This window comes from Pelecanus crispus, chromosome 29 (assembly GCF_030463565.1).
Source record: "Pelecanus crispus isolate bPelCri1 chromosome 29, bPelCri1.pri, whole genome shotgun sequence".
Classification (NCBI taxonomy): Eukaryota; Metazoa; Chordata; class Aves; order Pelecaniformes; family Pelecanidae; genus Pelecanus; species Pelecanus crispus.
Genome location: NC_134671.1, coordinates 358,325 through 372,620, shown reverse-complemented (window position 1 = coordinate 372,620; position 14,296 = coordinate 358,325). Strand labels below are relative to the sequence as shown.

The window sequence follows — 14,296 nt, the reverse complement described above, 5'->3', positions numbered from 1 at the left end:
CGCCGCCGCCGCTCTCTATGGTCCGAGCTCCGCCAACAGACGGGAAACGCCGCAGCGCTTCCGCTTTCCGGTCCCCCTCCGCTACAAGCCCCGCCCCTTTCAGCATCACCTGACCGGAAGTGGCGCGCCCGGCGCCGGGTTGCTAAGTTACCGGCTGGGTTGGAAGCGGCGCGGGCGGCGCTTTTGGCCGCTCCCCGCCACCCCGCTGCCTCCCTCGCCCGCGTTGCCGCGGCAACCGGGGGGGTTCCCCGTTGTCCGTGCAGGCAGAGGCCGCCGCGCCCCCGCCGCCTCTGTGGTCGCCGCCGTTTTCCCCCGCCGCCGCCCGGCAGAGGCCTTGTCTACCCGCCCAACTCGGTGGTCTTGGAGGTCGGGGGGGGGGCGCCACGGCCGGGGGTAGGGGGCGTGGTCTGAATAGGAGTGGGCGTGGCCTCAAGGGAGGGGGCGTGGCCTGAAGAGCGAGCGTGGTCTGAGTGGCGTGGGCGTGGCCTGAATGGGAATGGGCGTGGTCTGAACAGGAGTGGGCGTGGTCTGAAGGGCGTAGGCGTGGCCCGAAGAGAGCTTGGTCTGAAGGTGGGGGCGTGGCCTGAAGGGAGTGGGCGTGGCCTGAAGAGAGCGTGGCCTGAAGTGGAAGGGCGTGGCCTGAAGGTAGGGAACGTGGCCTGGAGCGGAGTGGGCGTGGCCTGAAAGGCGTGGGCGTGGCCTGGAGCGGAGAGGGCGTGGCCTCCGCGGGAGGGGGCGTGGCTGCCTGGGGCGCCACCTGGGGGGCGGGCGGGCGCTCCCCGCACCGCCCGGCTAGCTCAGTCGGTAGAGCATGAGACTCTTAATCTCAGGGTCGTGGGTTCGAGCCCCACGTTGGGCGCCTCGATTATTTTTAAACCCCCTCTTATATCTTTTTTTTTATTTTTTCCCCTGCCCCAGCGGGTTCTTCCTCCAGCGGGGCCGCGGGGCCCCCGGGAGTGTCCGGTCCCGGTGCCCCCGCACCGGCGAGCACCGCACGGCCGTAACCCCGCGGGGCCAGCGCTCTCCCGGGCGTTTCTGTAGTGTAGTGGTTATCACGTTCGCCTCACACGCGAAAGGTCCCCGGTTCGAAACCGGGCAGAAACACTAAATTTTAATTTTCTTTTTTTTTTTTTCCCCCTCCCCCACCCTCTTTTCCTCACCTTCACGCAAGCACCTTTAGCTCTTACAAACGCCTTGGCCCCGCGGTTTGCAGCAGGGTTGGGCAGGAGCCGCTGGGCTGTACGGCTACGCTCCCCCGGCTGCGTATATACACACATATATTTAAAAATAAAAAAAAGTTAAGAGCTGCCAGTGCCCACGATCGCTCCGGCACCACGGAGCCGGTGCTGGCCGCGGGGCCCGGCCCCCAGCAGCCCGGCTAGCTCAGTCAGTAGAGCATGAGACTCTTAATCTCAGGGTCGTGGGTTCGAGCCCCACGTTGGGCGCTTAATTTTTAATTCTTTTTTTTTTTTTTCTCTCTCCCTCCCTGAGGTAGAAAACTCCAGCCCTCCCCCAGACCCCCTCCTGAAAGCGGCTGAGCCCCAACGCTTCGTGTTTTTGTTAAAAAGTTTGCTTGGGTTCTGTGGAAGGAAGGAAAAGAAAAGATCTGGAACCGGCGACGAGAATCACAACCCTTCTGCCGTCATTTTTCCTTTCCGTAACTTTTAATCGCAGCCTTTCTTCCATCATTTCTCTTTTCTATAAGTTTTAATCGCAGCACTTCTTCCATCATTTTTCCTTTCTATAAGTTTTAATTGCAGCCCTTCCATCATTTCTCCTTTCTATAAATTTTAATTGCAGCCCTTCTGTCATTTTTCCTTTCTATATGTTTTAATCCCAGCCCTTCCATCATTTCTCCTTTCTATAAATTTTAATTGCAGCCCTTCCGTCATTTCTCCCTTTCCATATGTTTTGATCGCAGCCCTTCTTCTGTCATTTTTCCTTTCTATATGTTTTAATTGCAGCCCTTCCGTCATTTCTCCTTTCTATATGTTTTAACGCAGCCCTTCTTCCATCATTTCTCCTTTCTATAAAATTTAATCACAGCTCTTCCATCATTTCTCCTGTCTATGTTTTAATGCAGCCCTTCTTCCGTCATTTCTCCTTTCTATATGTTTTATTCGCAACCCTTCTTCCGTCATTTCTCCTTTCTATATGTTTTAATCACAGCCCTTCCATCATTTCTCCTTTCTACATGTTTTAATCCCAGCCCTTCCATCATTTCTCCTGTCTATGTTTTAATCACAGCCCTTCCGTCATTTCTCCTTTCTGTGTTTCAGTCACAGCCCTTCTTCCGTCATTTTCCCTTTATATGAACTTTCCAAGCCCCGTTCACATCACGCAGGGAACTGGGGCCCCGCCACAGCCCATTTCTTATTCCCTTTTTGAAGCAGAAAGGAGGATCGCAACACAAATTCCCCTCACTGTCACTTTCCCCCCCCCCCCCACATTCATTTCCTTGTTTTTATTTGTCCTTTTGTTTTGCTTCATCTTCCCCTCTGGTTTTTGGAGGCGTGTATATATATATTTTTTTTTTTCCCCTCTGAATTTAGAGAAGTCCTAAGGCAGAAGAGCTCACATCGATGCGCGAAGTCAAAGCCCGAGGAAAGCAAGAGCTGCAGCATCATCGCAGCTCTGCAGATGATATTAAAAAAAAAAAAATCCCACGCTATCTTGGAGAGACCCCAAAGAGCTTGAACTGAGGCCGAATTGTCACCATGCTCGTGAGAAATGGGAAAAGAACGTTTTATTTTATTTTAGCCTTCATGAAAAGGGCTTGCTGTGATCTTGTAGTTAACTCATCCCTAGGTAGACTGATCAGTACCGCGTATAATAGCCACAGGTACCGCACCGGGGTACCGAAATTACGGCCGCAGCGGAGGAAAAAAAAAGGACATCAGCATCTTCTCGGCTGAATTAGAGGTTTTCAAATCGTCCTGAATTAGTGGCAATGAGCCACGGGGTCAGGGAGTTGGCCGAGGTGATGTCAGAAGCGGTGGAGGACGGCGGGGAAGCTGCTGGAAAAAGAGGTCAGGTTTGCTCATCTTAGAAAGGGGGAGGGAGGGAGGTAGCGGTGAATTTAGAGCCTGGTCAGCGTACCACCATTTCCTGCAATTTACTGGAAAAAATAGCCGGGTTGTTCATCACCTAAAAAATAACCATCGTGGCTTTGCGGTACGTTGAGTTCCTTCCCTTGCGGGGAGGAGAAAAATGGAGATTTTAAATCTGGACGGAGCGGGATTTGGAAACTCTCGTACAGCAAACGAGGGGACCGTGGACCTGCTGATAATTCAACGCCGAGCATCGAAACCCGGCGCCCGGCTGGGCGGGTTTGCCGAGGGTTGAGCTGCGCACGAGCCTGTCGTCAGCCTGGAGTTAATTCCTATTTCCCCAAAGCTTTGGCTGAAGGAAGCGGGATCGTTGGATTGGCAGGTCGGAGGCGCGCCGGAGGATGCTGAGGGTTGGGATCAGCGCTCGCATCGGTGGGCAACAGCACGTGGGCGGGCGCGAGCTTTATCTGCTACCAGGGAATGCAGATCCCATGCCCAAACACGCAGGCGGGAGTATTTTTGACATGGGAAAAGCCCTTCCCCCAGCTGGAAAACTTGCCGGCGGAGAGCACAGAGGGGTCTATAAGAGCATCTCGACCGAAATCCTTCCAGGATGGGTCCAATCCTGGGTGCCTGACCTCGGGGCAGGGAACAACCGTGGTGACCCTCCGAGCGCGCCCTGACTTATCTCGCCGAGGACGTCTGAAGCACTTGTCTCATCTCTTTTTTTTTGGTGCTGCATGATTCATTTCCTCCATTCGAGTCACTTCTTGCAGCTCGGGACCTGCAGGCGCCCTGCGCGGCCAGAGTTGTAGCTGCAGAGGTGGCCAAGAAGAAAGCAAAGCTTAGATTCCTCACTTGCGATTAAACCAGCGATTCCTCGGCTTGAGCGCGCGTGGAGGAAGGAAAGAGGTACATGACAACGCACAAATGTACCATATCGTAGGGCTGTAACCTGATTTGGTTGATTCTCCCTGGCGGAAAATTAAAATACACGCCGAGCTGATTCAGCAGGGGCAGGGTTTGACCTGGAGATCCCTCAGACTGGGTTTATTCCCGGTCCCGGTGGTTACGTGGGAGGATCCTGCGCTCCTGAGGGCTGGGATCACCTCCTAAATGAGCGGTGAGGATGCTGAGCTCTGCAATACGGAGCATCCAGCAGCAGCAGCGCTGAGCTCGGGTATTACCGATCAACCCCCTGGCTCTTCCTGAAGCTGGGCTCAGAAACACCTGGGAAAAAGAGGGAGGAAAGGTTTTTTCCCACCACCCCCCGCAATTTTGTGTTTTGGCTGCGCAGAGATGCTGGTGAGGGGGAAGGAGAGAGCGGTGGCGTCCATAAGCTGTTCTTTCTGCCACAGGCTCCCTGCTGTCAACTCATTATTTGGGACTTGGAGGTCACAGGTCAGGATGAGGAACTTCTTTTCCCTCTTCTCTCTTCAGCAGCAAACTTTTGAAGATCTTGAAACTCCTTTTGGAGTGACTCAGGTTTCAGAGGGGTGTTGCAATACTGTATTTTGCGCAGAAAACAGCCTGAAATTCCCCTTTCTCCGCCCCCTCCTTCCTTCTACATCCGTTATGAGGCTGCACTTTTCAAACAAGAACTCCCAGTTCAGATAGCAAACGCTAATCGAGAAGGAAACTCCCAGCTGCCGCCGAAAGAAAAAGAAAAAAAAAAAATCATCGAAGCCAAAGTAATCGTGTCATTCTTCTTCAGCCATGGCCGATCGTGACCCTCTGGAGAGCCTGCAGAAAGAAGCATCTTGCTCCATCTGCCTGGATTATTTCAGCGACCCGGTGTCCATCAACTGTGGTCACAGCTTCTGCCGGGACTGCATCACACGATGCTCAGGAAAATCGGACCGAAGGTTCGCTTGCCCCCAATGCCGAGGAATTGCCCAGAAAAGAAAATTTAGACCAAACCGTGAGCTGAGGAACCTGGTGGAGATCGCCAAGAAGCTGAGCTCACGGGAAGGGTACGCGGTCGGAGCGGGCAGCCTGTGCCCGAAGCATCAGGAGCCGCTCAAGCTCTTCTGCCAGGAGGACCGGACGGCCATCTGCGTGGTGTGCGACCGCTCGCACGCTCACCGCGCTCACACCGTCGCCCCCATTGAAGAAGCTGCCCAGGAGTGCAAAGTAAGAAATTACAGCGCGGTGCTTTGCTCTCGCGTTTCAGGGTTGGGGTTTTTTTGGCCCATCAGAGGCTGAGGTCCACTAGCCAGCGGCTTCTCCACCTTCCCAAGCATATGGGGAAGGATGTCGTGCAGGATTTCCCAAGAGCTGGGATGTAGCAGGTTGGGCTGAGCTGGTCGGTCATCTGGCTGGCGTTGCTTTGCATCGCTGCCTTAGCTCCAGCCCTGCCTGGGTGTGATGCAGCCACCCCACTCTGCAGGCGCCCAGATGCAGGGTGAGGGGCACAGCTGGGCTTGGGGGCGTGCAGGGGCAAGCAGAGACTCCAGGGTGCTGGGTCAGACCCAGCCCACCAGCAAAATCCATTCTTAGGGTCACCCCGAGACGGCACGAATTGATTTAAGCCTGATTTTCACCGTGACCTCCCAAGTGGGATTTCAATTTAAGCTTCTTCAGGGTGACCTTGTCAGCTTGGATCCCTTTATAAAAAGCCACCACCTTCTTTGCTGCCACCCTCCCCAGGAACCACAAAGGAAGCTGCGGCCAGTAGCTCATAGAAAACATCCAAATTAGCAGAGCCGGACCCCACGTTCGCTCATTGTGCACAGGCAGGGCTCTCGCTGCTAAGTTTTGTGCAAGAATTACCTTGGAAATCCCCGCTGAGTTGTCCTTGCCACTGTAAATCTTACCCTGAAGGAATTTCTTTCTGAGCAACTATCTCAGGATAACCGTGACAATGCTGGGAGGCATTTTTCATTCCCTTGAGGGACGATGGGGTCAGGAGGAGGAGGAGGAGGAGGAGGAGCAGTCAGTGCTGGTGCAGAGGAAGCTCGGTGCCATTTAATCCTGCCCACAGGGGAAGAAATGACTGGGAATTGGGGAGGTGAAAGGTGACAATAGTTACGCATTAACCCCGAAACAAGGAGGGAGGGAAAGAAGAAGTGAGGGGCAGGAGAGAGAAAATAAGCTCATGAAAAATAAGAGGGTGGGATGCGTGCATTGCAAACGTCCATCAGCATTTGTCATGGGAGGTTCTTCTAGGAGCAGATGTTAAAAACCAGGAATTTCTAAGGTGCCACTCATCTCCTCCTAAAAACAAACTCCGGGGATATTATTCATATTATTCCTCGGACTGCAGAAGGAGCTGAAGGTGACAAGTTTGTGCAGAAACGCTGATTCTGCAGATGACGGGAAGTTGCAGCAATTTGGGGGACCTGATTAAGGGTTAAAAAAAAAAAAAAAAAAAGATGTTGTGCTCACGAGGGGATAAAATAAGCCAACCAAGGCAGAACAGATTACGGTGAACGCAGAAAATAACTGGCAGCAAATACACTGGGAGAAGAAACTGGCAAAGACCAGAACAGGGGTGTAAATGAGGCTGCAATATTAAATTTGACTCTTCATCCACAAGATGCTTCCTAGAAAAGGCCTGGGGTGAAGAGGGGCAACAGAATAAAGAATATTTAAATATTTCCAAGTTCTGGCGGTCTCATGCTCAAACACACCAGGAATTAGCGAGAGCAACACTGCAGCCGTGCATCCCTCTCCCCAGCAACTTGCAGATTAATATTATTACTGTTTTTATGCCCAGGAGCAAATCCAAAGCAAACTGAAGAGCCTCAAGGATGAAAGAGAAAGGCTCCAAGGATTAAAACTGACCGGGGAGAAGAGAAGCCAGAAGTATCTGGTAGGTTCTCGTTGCTGCTGTATGCATGGAGGGGTCTTCTGCGGGTTAAAAGACGTCGGATTGGCACCTAAATTTGCAGCGAGGAGGAAAACGCCTCCAGCTGTTCCACCCAGATGGGCCCATCTCTCTCGCATTTGCTCCACCTCGGTGAGGCACCCGCGAATGAAAACGCCGCTGTTTCCCGAGGGGAAATCGGCGGCCACAAAACGCTCGTGGAGGGCGCGGTGGTTTCCAAAGGGCTGAAGGGAGGCGCTTGCAGCTTGGCTGAGCCACGTTTCAGTCAGAGGAGAGGGGCGCGGGGGTCCTGCCGGGCAGATTTGCACGACGGGGCGGTGGGATGGTGCTCCGGAGGGATGATGCTTCAGACCTCTCCGTCTTCGCCGCAGACTGCTGCGCCCCGGGAGCTGCTTCCTACCCTCCAGCCCTGGAGATGGCTCAGCCACACCAAGCGTGAGGTCCATGGGGGTCCTTGCGTCCAGCTGGGACCTTGATGGGGCTTTTCTACTGCTGCGTGGCTGTCTGGGTCCCAGGGAGGGTAGTGGCTCTCGTGGCATCTGAGCATCCAGATGCGGACACATCTCCCTCAGGGAGCGCACCACACCAGATGCTTCCACCGCCTCCCAGCCCTGCTTTGGGCTACCAGAGGTTGGGGGATGGATCCGTAGCTCTAAGGAAGTGAGAGATGGTGATTTCCTCAAAAGCAGAAGCAGAAAGCATGACATGTTTCATTGCAGCTTCATGAGAACGGGGAAGGCTGCCGGGGTGAAGGTGAGCAGAGACGGGTGATGGCTTTTCTGCTAAATAAAGTGAGGACGGAAGGAAAACACTACAAGCGTGCTGCTGGTCGCTCGTGCCGCAGTCCTGGGCCTGGATTCAGTCCTGTCCCATCCACCTACTGCTCTCAGTGCCAATAACTGGGACTTTTGGGCAATTCCCCGTGCCGGGGACCATTTCCAACAGCCTCCACGGGATCTTGCCACTGAATCCTCCTCTCGCCCCCGTGTCCTCAAACACTATCCCAGCAGGATTTGTCCCATCAAACACTCGCAGATGCCTGCATGCAATGCCTGGTCTCCTCCAGGCTGTGGGAAAAACATGAAGCAACACTGCCCTCATGTTTCTCGAGCTGAAAAATAAAAACAACGCCCCAAAAAGGCCAAAAGTATTTTATGACTCCGCAGGGTATCACATCGCATAAAGCTTAAAGGGGACCCAGAGCCATGTGCTACGGACTTAGACTGGCCTCAGGGCCAAAGCCCAGTCCTTGCTCCTGTTTTATTTAACCAGGTTTTGTAGGTCTCAGATTTCCTCTGTTCTCATCCCTCCCCATCTGTTCCTTCGCAGCAGCAGACAAGGGACGAGAGGTGGAAAATCATGTCGGTGTTTAAGCAGCTGCACCAGTTCCAGGATGAGCAGAAACGTCTCCTTCTAATGTGGCTGGAGGATGTGGAGAAGCAGATAGTGCAGACCCAGACCGAGAACGATAGGAAGATCTCCGTGGAGATGTCCCACCTGGGCAGCCTCATCCAGGAGCTGGAAGGGATGAGCCCACAGCCAGAGAATAAATCCCTGCAGGTGAGAGCGAGGAGTCGGGCAATGGAGTTTGCAATGCTCTGAATGTGCCATTGAGGTGGTGGTCTCTTCCCCCTCCCCCCAATCTCTTTGCCTTGGCATTTTGAGTACTTTATGTAGATGCTCGTTTCATGAAGAAGCGATATGGTACATTGCATGTCACCATTAATGAGCTATGCTATGTCATAGAATCATAGAATTGTTTAGGTTGGAAAAGCCCTTTAAGATCATCCAGTCCAACCATTAACCTACACTACCAAGTCCACACTAAACCAATCAAGGGTAGACCAGACTGAACCATGTCCCCAAGTGCCACCTCTGCCCGTTTTTTGAACACTTCCAGGGATGGGGACTCCACCACCTCTCTGGGCAGCCTGTTCCAATGCTTGACCACCCTTTCCGTGAAGAAATTTTTCCTAATTTCCAACCTAACCCTCCCCTGGCGCAGCTTGAGCCCATTTCCTCTCGTCCTATCGCTAACTACTTGGGAGCAGAGCCCAACACCCCCCTCCCTGCCCCCTCCTTTCAGGGAGTTGTAGAGAGCGATGAGGTCTCCCCTCAGCCTCCTCTTCTCCAGGCTGAACACCCCCAGCTCCCTCAGCTGCTCCCCACCAGCCCTGTGCTCCAGACCCTTCCCCAGCTCCGTTGCCCTTCTCTGGACACGCTCCAGCACCTCAATGTCTTTCTTGTATTGTCATATCCAACCCATGAGGAGGAGGACCCCAGAATTAGTTATTCAGCATCTTGGAAGCATCCACCAACTGTTTCCCCCCCAACCCCAGCTGAAGCAAGGGAGATTGATGCACATCTTGCAGGACAAGAGCTAATAAAAGAATCCTGGTTTAAGTCCAGGGCGAGGCTACTCAGCACAGGACCACACTTTCCCTCCCCAAGAGATCATGTCAGGCAGAACACAAGCAGAAGCAGTTTTTGGAAGTGGACATGATATTCTACCAGCTGTAGCTGAGCATTTCTTCTAGCCAGGGACAAAATGGGCCACTGTAAGAGTACAAGAGGTCCCTGATCTTGCTCTGTGCTGGCACAAGAAAGCCCAAATTGAGCAAAGCGTGCTAGCAAACAACAGCTGAGGGAGATAAGAGATATAAACGGGCCTGAAGATCGCGCAAAGTTTAATTCCCATCTTCTCTCTCCTTTAGGATGCCAGGAGTGTCTTGACCAGGTACGTGCCTCACCCTTTCTAGAGGGGATGGTTGTCCCCCACACAGTGTCACACAATGGACAGGAATGGGGGAGCAGGAGGGGTTGTCCTCTCTACCAGGGTCCCCAGTGCTCAGGGTGAGGAAGAAGCTGGGGAGAAGATGGCCCTGAGGTGAGATCACGTGCCCACCACCTCCTCCGTTCAGCTGGAGGAAGCCAATATCCACCACTGAGGAGGTCCAGAGCAAGCGTGTGTCCTCCACAAGGACACTGGGACCACTGGTATGCCCAGCAGTATCTCAACTGACTCAACCTCATGCTTGGGGAGAAACAAGCTCACCCGACAGCTTTTCTAAGCAGGGTTTCTACGTAACTCGTTCAGCACAGAAGGAATACAAAAAGTCTTCCCCTTCCAGGTGTGAAGCAAGGACTTGCCAGCAACTGACAGAGGAGTTTCCCAGAATGGAAAAGAGACTGAAGGATTTATCTCAGAAAAACATCGTTCTGAACGAAGCCCTGAGGAAATTCAAAGGTATAAAGGAAGGGGAAAATCTAAATGCACTTCCGCAGCTGGAAAGGAGTGGACACTAGCCAGTTACCAGCATAAAGCCCCGGCTAAGAAATGCTAACGATGACTCAATAACCCTCCTATCTAGGGCTGGAGCTGGAAAAGGGGGGGGGGGGGGGGGGGGGGGGTAACTGCGTTCCCAGGCATATTTGCACACGCGTCCGAATGCTTGAGTGATGTGAAGGACTAGAGCAAGCTTCTCCCTTTAGCCATACGAAGGAAATGAATCAAAATCTTGGTTCCAGTCCTATTTAAACCAGCTGGGCTGTAGGTAACATCTAGCCATCCACGAGAGAGTCGGCATGAAAAGTCAATGCACTGCAAACGGATGGTGGTATATACATAGATAAGCCCTGAATCAGCTATTTTGAGACCCTTCTCCATGTTCACATAACTGTCCCATTCCCTCCTCTGATCTCCCATTAGTAATTTGTGCAGTCAACTCTGATTTAAAGAAATATCCTCGTAAAGCTGGTCACACTGGGTTTGAAAGTCCATCTGTCCATGAGCTGGACTTGTTCACCTGGTGATTTTGTTTGTTTTGCAAGGGGAGAAGCGCACCTCCTCATATTTACCCATTTCTAATACACTCCCTCTCCCCCATAAGCAAACTAACAGCACTTCTCTCCTCCTCTGTCCTTCCAGAGAGTCTCCCAGTTGAACTGGATGTGCAATGGGGTAAGTCACCGGAGACTGGAGGTATACGGGGGTGAAAAAGGGGACCCAAGCGAGAAAAGACAGCAAAAGCAGGGAATTCACACTTTCCTGGCGGGTTGGCAAGATGAGTTTCTATTCCCCTTTGACTGGAATTAAAAATCACTAGAGCCTTTAAGTAGATCTGTATGACATATTTCATGGAGAAAGCCTTTACCAAGCAGCTTTAGTCAGGCCAAGATTTCAACCCTGGAAAGAAACAGGAGGGTGCAGATGGAGAGAAATATCCATCACCTTCCCTCTGACGTGCTGTTTTTCTTCTCTCGTGCTTTCCTTCCCATCAGCAAACGTGACTCTGGATCCAGACACAGCAAACCCCCACCTCATCCTGTCCGAGGACCGGAGGAGCGTGAGGTGGGATGAAACGCCCCAGAATTTGCCCAGCAATCCCCAGAGATTTGATACCTACTGCTCCGTGTTGGGTTGCGAAGGCTTCGTGGTGGGGAGGCACTACTGGGAAGTGCAGCTGGGGAGCACGGGATTTTGGGCTGTGGGGGTGGCCAGAGACTCTGTGTGGAGGAAGGGTTGGATTAACCTCGACCCTTCCCAGGGGATTTGGGCTGTTGGGCTCTCCCCCATCTGTGGGGACAGGTTTCAAGCTTTCACCTCCTTCGAGACAGTTCAGCCTCTGAATGGGAGGCCAAGGACTATCCGGGTCTCTCTGGATTACGAGAAGGGACACGTGGCTTTCTTTGATGCCGATAACAAGACCTTGGCTTTTGCTTTTCCTCCAACTTCTTTCAACGGAGAGAAAATCCTGCCTTTCTTCTGGGTTTGGGAGTCCAGGATCCAGCTGGCTCCCTGAGACAGCATGGGCAGCAAGATGGACATTACACGCTCTGGACAAGCCTTTGGTTTGATCCAGGAAACCAAACTGCGACTCTATGGATGGCAAAGAATAAAGTGGAGCAAATGAGTCCTGGCGTCCACTTTGAATCTCATTCTCATGGGGCTTTCAAGAGCAGCAGATTGAGAAGGGATCACCTTGGACAGACCTCTGGATTTTTTTAGCATTTGGGTACTCTCCAAGATTTTGCTAGGGAATATCACCCTGGGACAAGCAGGAAAATGAAGCCTATAATGTGTGCAACAGCCCCCAGAACACCGATTTCACTGCTTTAATCCCTTCTACTCCTCTCCCATCCTTTCCAGTTTTTTCTTACCTTGACATCCAACAATGTTGACTGTTGACATTCAACAGTGATGTTTCTGCGGGGCTGAAGATGCTGGCTCTGGTTCCTGGATTAGTTAGTAGAAAGGAAAAGAGGATACCACTGGATTAAGTGTAATATCTGCTGCTTTCCCACCAAGACGACCTACGAGCCAAAAGCCTCACAGTATTGGCAAGAACATTCACATTTTTAAGGCTTTGGTGCTTGTGGTGGGTTGACCCTGGTTGGATGCCAGGTGCCCACCAAAGCCACTCTGTCATTGCCCTCCTCAACTGGACAGGGGAGACAAAATATAACAAAAAGCTCGTGGGTTGAGATAAGGACAGGGAGATCGCTCAGCAATTACTGTCATGGGCAAAAGAGACTCGACTTGGGGAAAATCAGTTTAATTTATTGCCAATAGAAACCGGGTAGGGTAATGAGAAATGAGGCCAAATCTTAAAGCACCTTCCCCCCACCCCTCCCTTCTTCCCAGGCTCAGCTTCACTCCCCAGTTTCTCTCCCGCCCAGCGGTGCAGGGGGACGGGAATGGGGGCTGGGGTCAGTTCATCACCCATCTCTGCTGCTCTTCCTCCTCAGGGGAGGACTCCTCACCCTCCTCCCCTGCTCCAGCGCGGGTCCCTCCCACGGCAGACAGTCCTCCACAAACTGCTCCAGCCTGGGTCCTTCCCAGGGGGTCCCAGCCTCCTCCGGGCACCCACCTGCTCCGGCGTGGGCTCCTCCCCGGGTGCAGGGCAATCTCTGCTCCGTGCCTGGAGCACCTCCTCCCCTCCTCCTGCACTGACCTTGGCGTCTGCAGAGTCCTTCCTCTCGCATATTCTCACTCCTTGCTCCAGCTGCTGTTGGTGTCCTGGGCTTTTTTTTTTTCCCCCCCTTTAATACATTATCCCAGAGGCGCTACCACCATCACTGATGGGCTCAGCCTTGGCCAGCAGCAGGTCCATCTTTGAGCCGGCTGCATTGGCTCTATCAGACATAGGGGAAGCTTCCAGCAGCTTCTCAGAAGCCCCCCCCGTAGCCCCCCGCTACCAAAACCTTGCCGCACAAACCCACTACAGTGTTGAACCCCGTGGATTTCAGCTGCATTTCTCCGAGTTGTGGGGTGGGAGAAATCAGAGGTTGGAGGAGTGAAGATGAACAGAAAGAGCTTGAACTCTGCCTTTTTGCAATTTATATATATACATTTGGGTCAGGAAGCTTAGCATGCAATTTTATATAATGTTTTTATATGCAAAATGACCGTATTAAAGTGTCTTTCTATATTTCAAGGGCTGTTTTGTCTTTCTTGTTAGAGAGGAACTGGGAAAATGGTGGTGTGCTGCTACCAGCATGGCAAACCCTGGTGGCATTGCTACCTTCTCTTGACCTGTTTCTTGTAAAGCTCAAACGAAAACACTTAACGAAGCCTTTCTTGCTTCATCACAGTGGGGATGAGAGGGAATAGCAATGACTCTTCCTGCTTCTGTGCCTGAAAACCAGCTGCACTGGAAACCGGTTAAAAGGAAATGGCAAAGGAATGGTGCTGGAAAGAAAGAACAACAATTTTTGAAAGTAAGGACATTGAAAGAGCAGGAAAAGGAAGGAAAAGCATCAAGTCCAGACTCTCAGCTATGTCGCTGCAGATCAGAGAAGCCTGCTGGGACCTTGCAAGGTCTTGGAGGCACCAGCAATCTCCAGGGACAGTGAGCATCTTTGATCCATAGCAGTCTTTGTAGGGTGTTAGTCTGATGTCCCACCTTACCCCAAGGGCAAAGCTGAAGTCCCAGGGGTCAGGAGTGGCAAAAATTTCTTCTGAGAGCCAGGAAGGCCCTGCCCTGCAGCGAGCTGTACATTTGAACCCTTAGGGTCACCCAAGAGATGTTACAGTCCTCCCAAACAGCTCTACAGATGGTGTCCTGGAGGGTGCTGAGGTCCTTCCCAAGCCCTGGCCAGGTCCTGTCACTCCTGATATCTCAGAGGCATTTTTCAGCCAGTGGTTGTCTCCCACCCCAGCTGCACCACAACCTCTCTTAGGTGCTAGCAGGGTGTGAAGCTCCTGTTCTAGCTGCTGTTGAGCCACCAAATCCACAGGTCTCCAGTGATTCAAAGGACAGGCTTTGGACACTGAAAAATCCCAGTGCCTTTGGGAAAGGCTAAAAATAGGATGGGCATCTCCAATTCTTTTCCTCCCCAGCTGTCTAACTGCTACTTCCCAGCACCGGCAGAGTGATATAAATAAATATATTGCCTAAAGCCCTGCAATTGGTTT

The 14,296-nt window shown here is 52.4% G+C and overlaps 2 protein-coding genes and 3 non-coding genes across 5 annotated transcripts in view; all 5 read left to right on the top strand.

The window, feature by feature from the left end:
• The window catches only part of LOC104027533 (uncharacterized), a 347,867-nt gene that overhangs the window by 226,851 nt on the left and 106,720 nt on the right, over positions 1–14,296 (top strand).
• On the top strand, positions 787–859 carry TRNAK-CUU (transfer RNA lysine (anticodon CUU)). Its single transcript has one exon. It is a non-coding gene; the product is annotated as a tRNA-Lys (tRNA).
• On the top strand, positions 1,032–1,104 carry TRNAV-CAC (transfer RNA valine (anticodon CAC)). Its single transcript has one exon. It is a non-coding gene; the product is annotated as a tRNA-Val (tRNA).
• Positions 1,373–1,445, top strand: TRNAK-CUU (transfer RNA lysine (anticodon CUU)). Its single transcript has one exon. It is a non-coding gene; the product is annotated as a tRNA-Lys (tRNA).
• On the top strand, positions 3,877–11,789 carry LOC104030801 (zinc finger protein RFP). The gene is made up of 8 exons (XM_009482618.2): positions 3,877–3,962; positions 4,765–5,183; positions 6,769–6,864; positions 8,209–8,439; positions 9,594–9,616; positions 10,011–10,126; positions 10,808–10,840; positions 11,161–11,789. The coding sequence occupies exons 2-8, from the start codon at positions 4,767–4,769 to the stop codon at positions 11,679–11,681; spliced, it is 1,437 nt and encodes a 478-aa protein (XP_009480893.2). The 5' UTR covers positions 3,877–3,962; positions 4,765–4,766; the 3' UTR covers positions 11,682–11,789.

What these genes read in the sequence shown, in the direction of transcription:
- LOC104030801 (XM_009482618.2), top strand. Translation starts at nt 4,767, where the DNA reads ATGGCCGATCGTGACCCTCTGGAGAGCCTGCAGAAAGAAGCATCTTGC. An exon ending in AGAGAAGCCAGAAGTATCTG is followed by an intron (nt 6,865 to 8,208) that starts GTAGGTTCTCGT and finishes GTTCCTTCGCAG; the next exon opens with CAGCAGACAAGGGACGAGAG. An exon ending in AGCCCTGAGGAAATTCAAAG is followed by an intron (nt 10,127 to 10,807) that starts GTATAAAGGAAG and finishes CTGTCCTTCCAG; the next exon opens with AGAGTCTCCCAGTTGAACTG.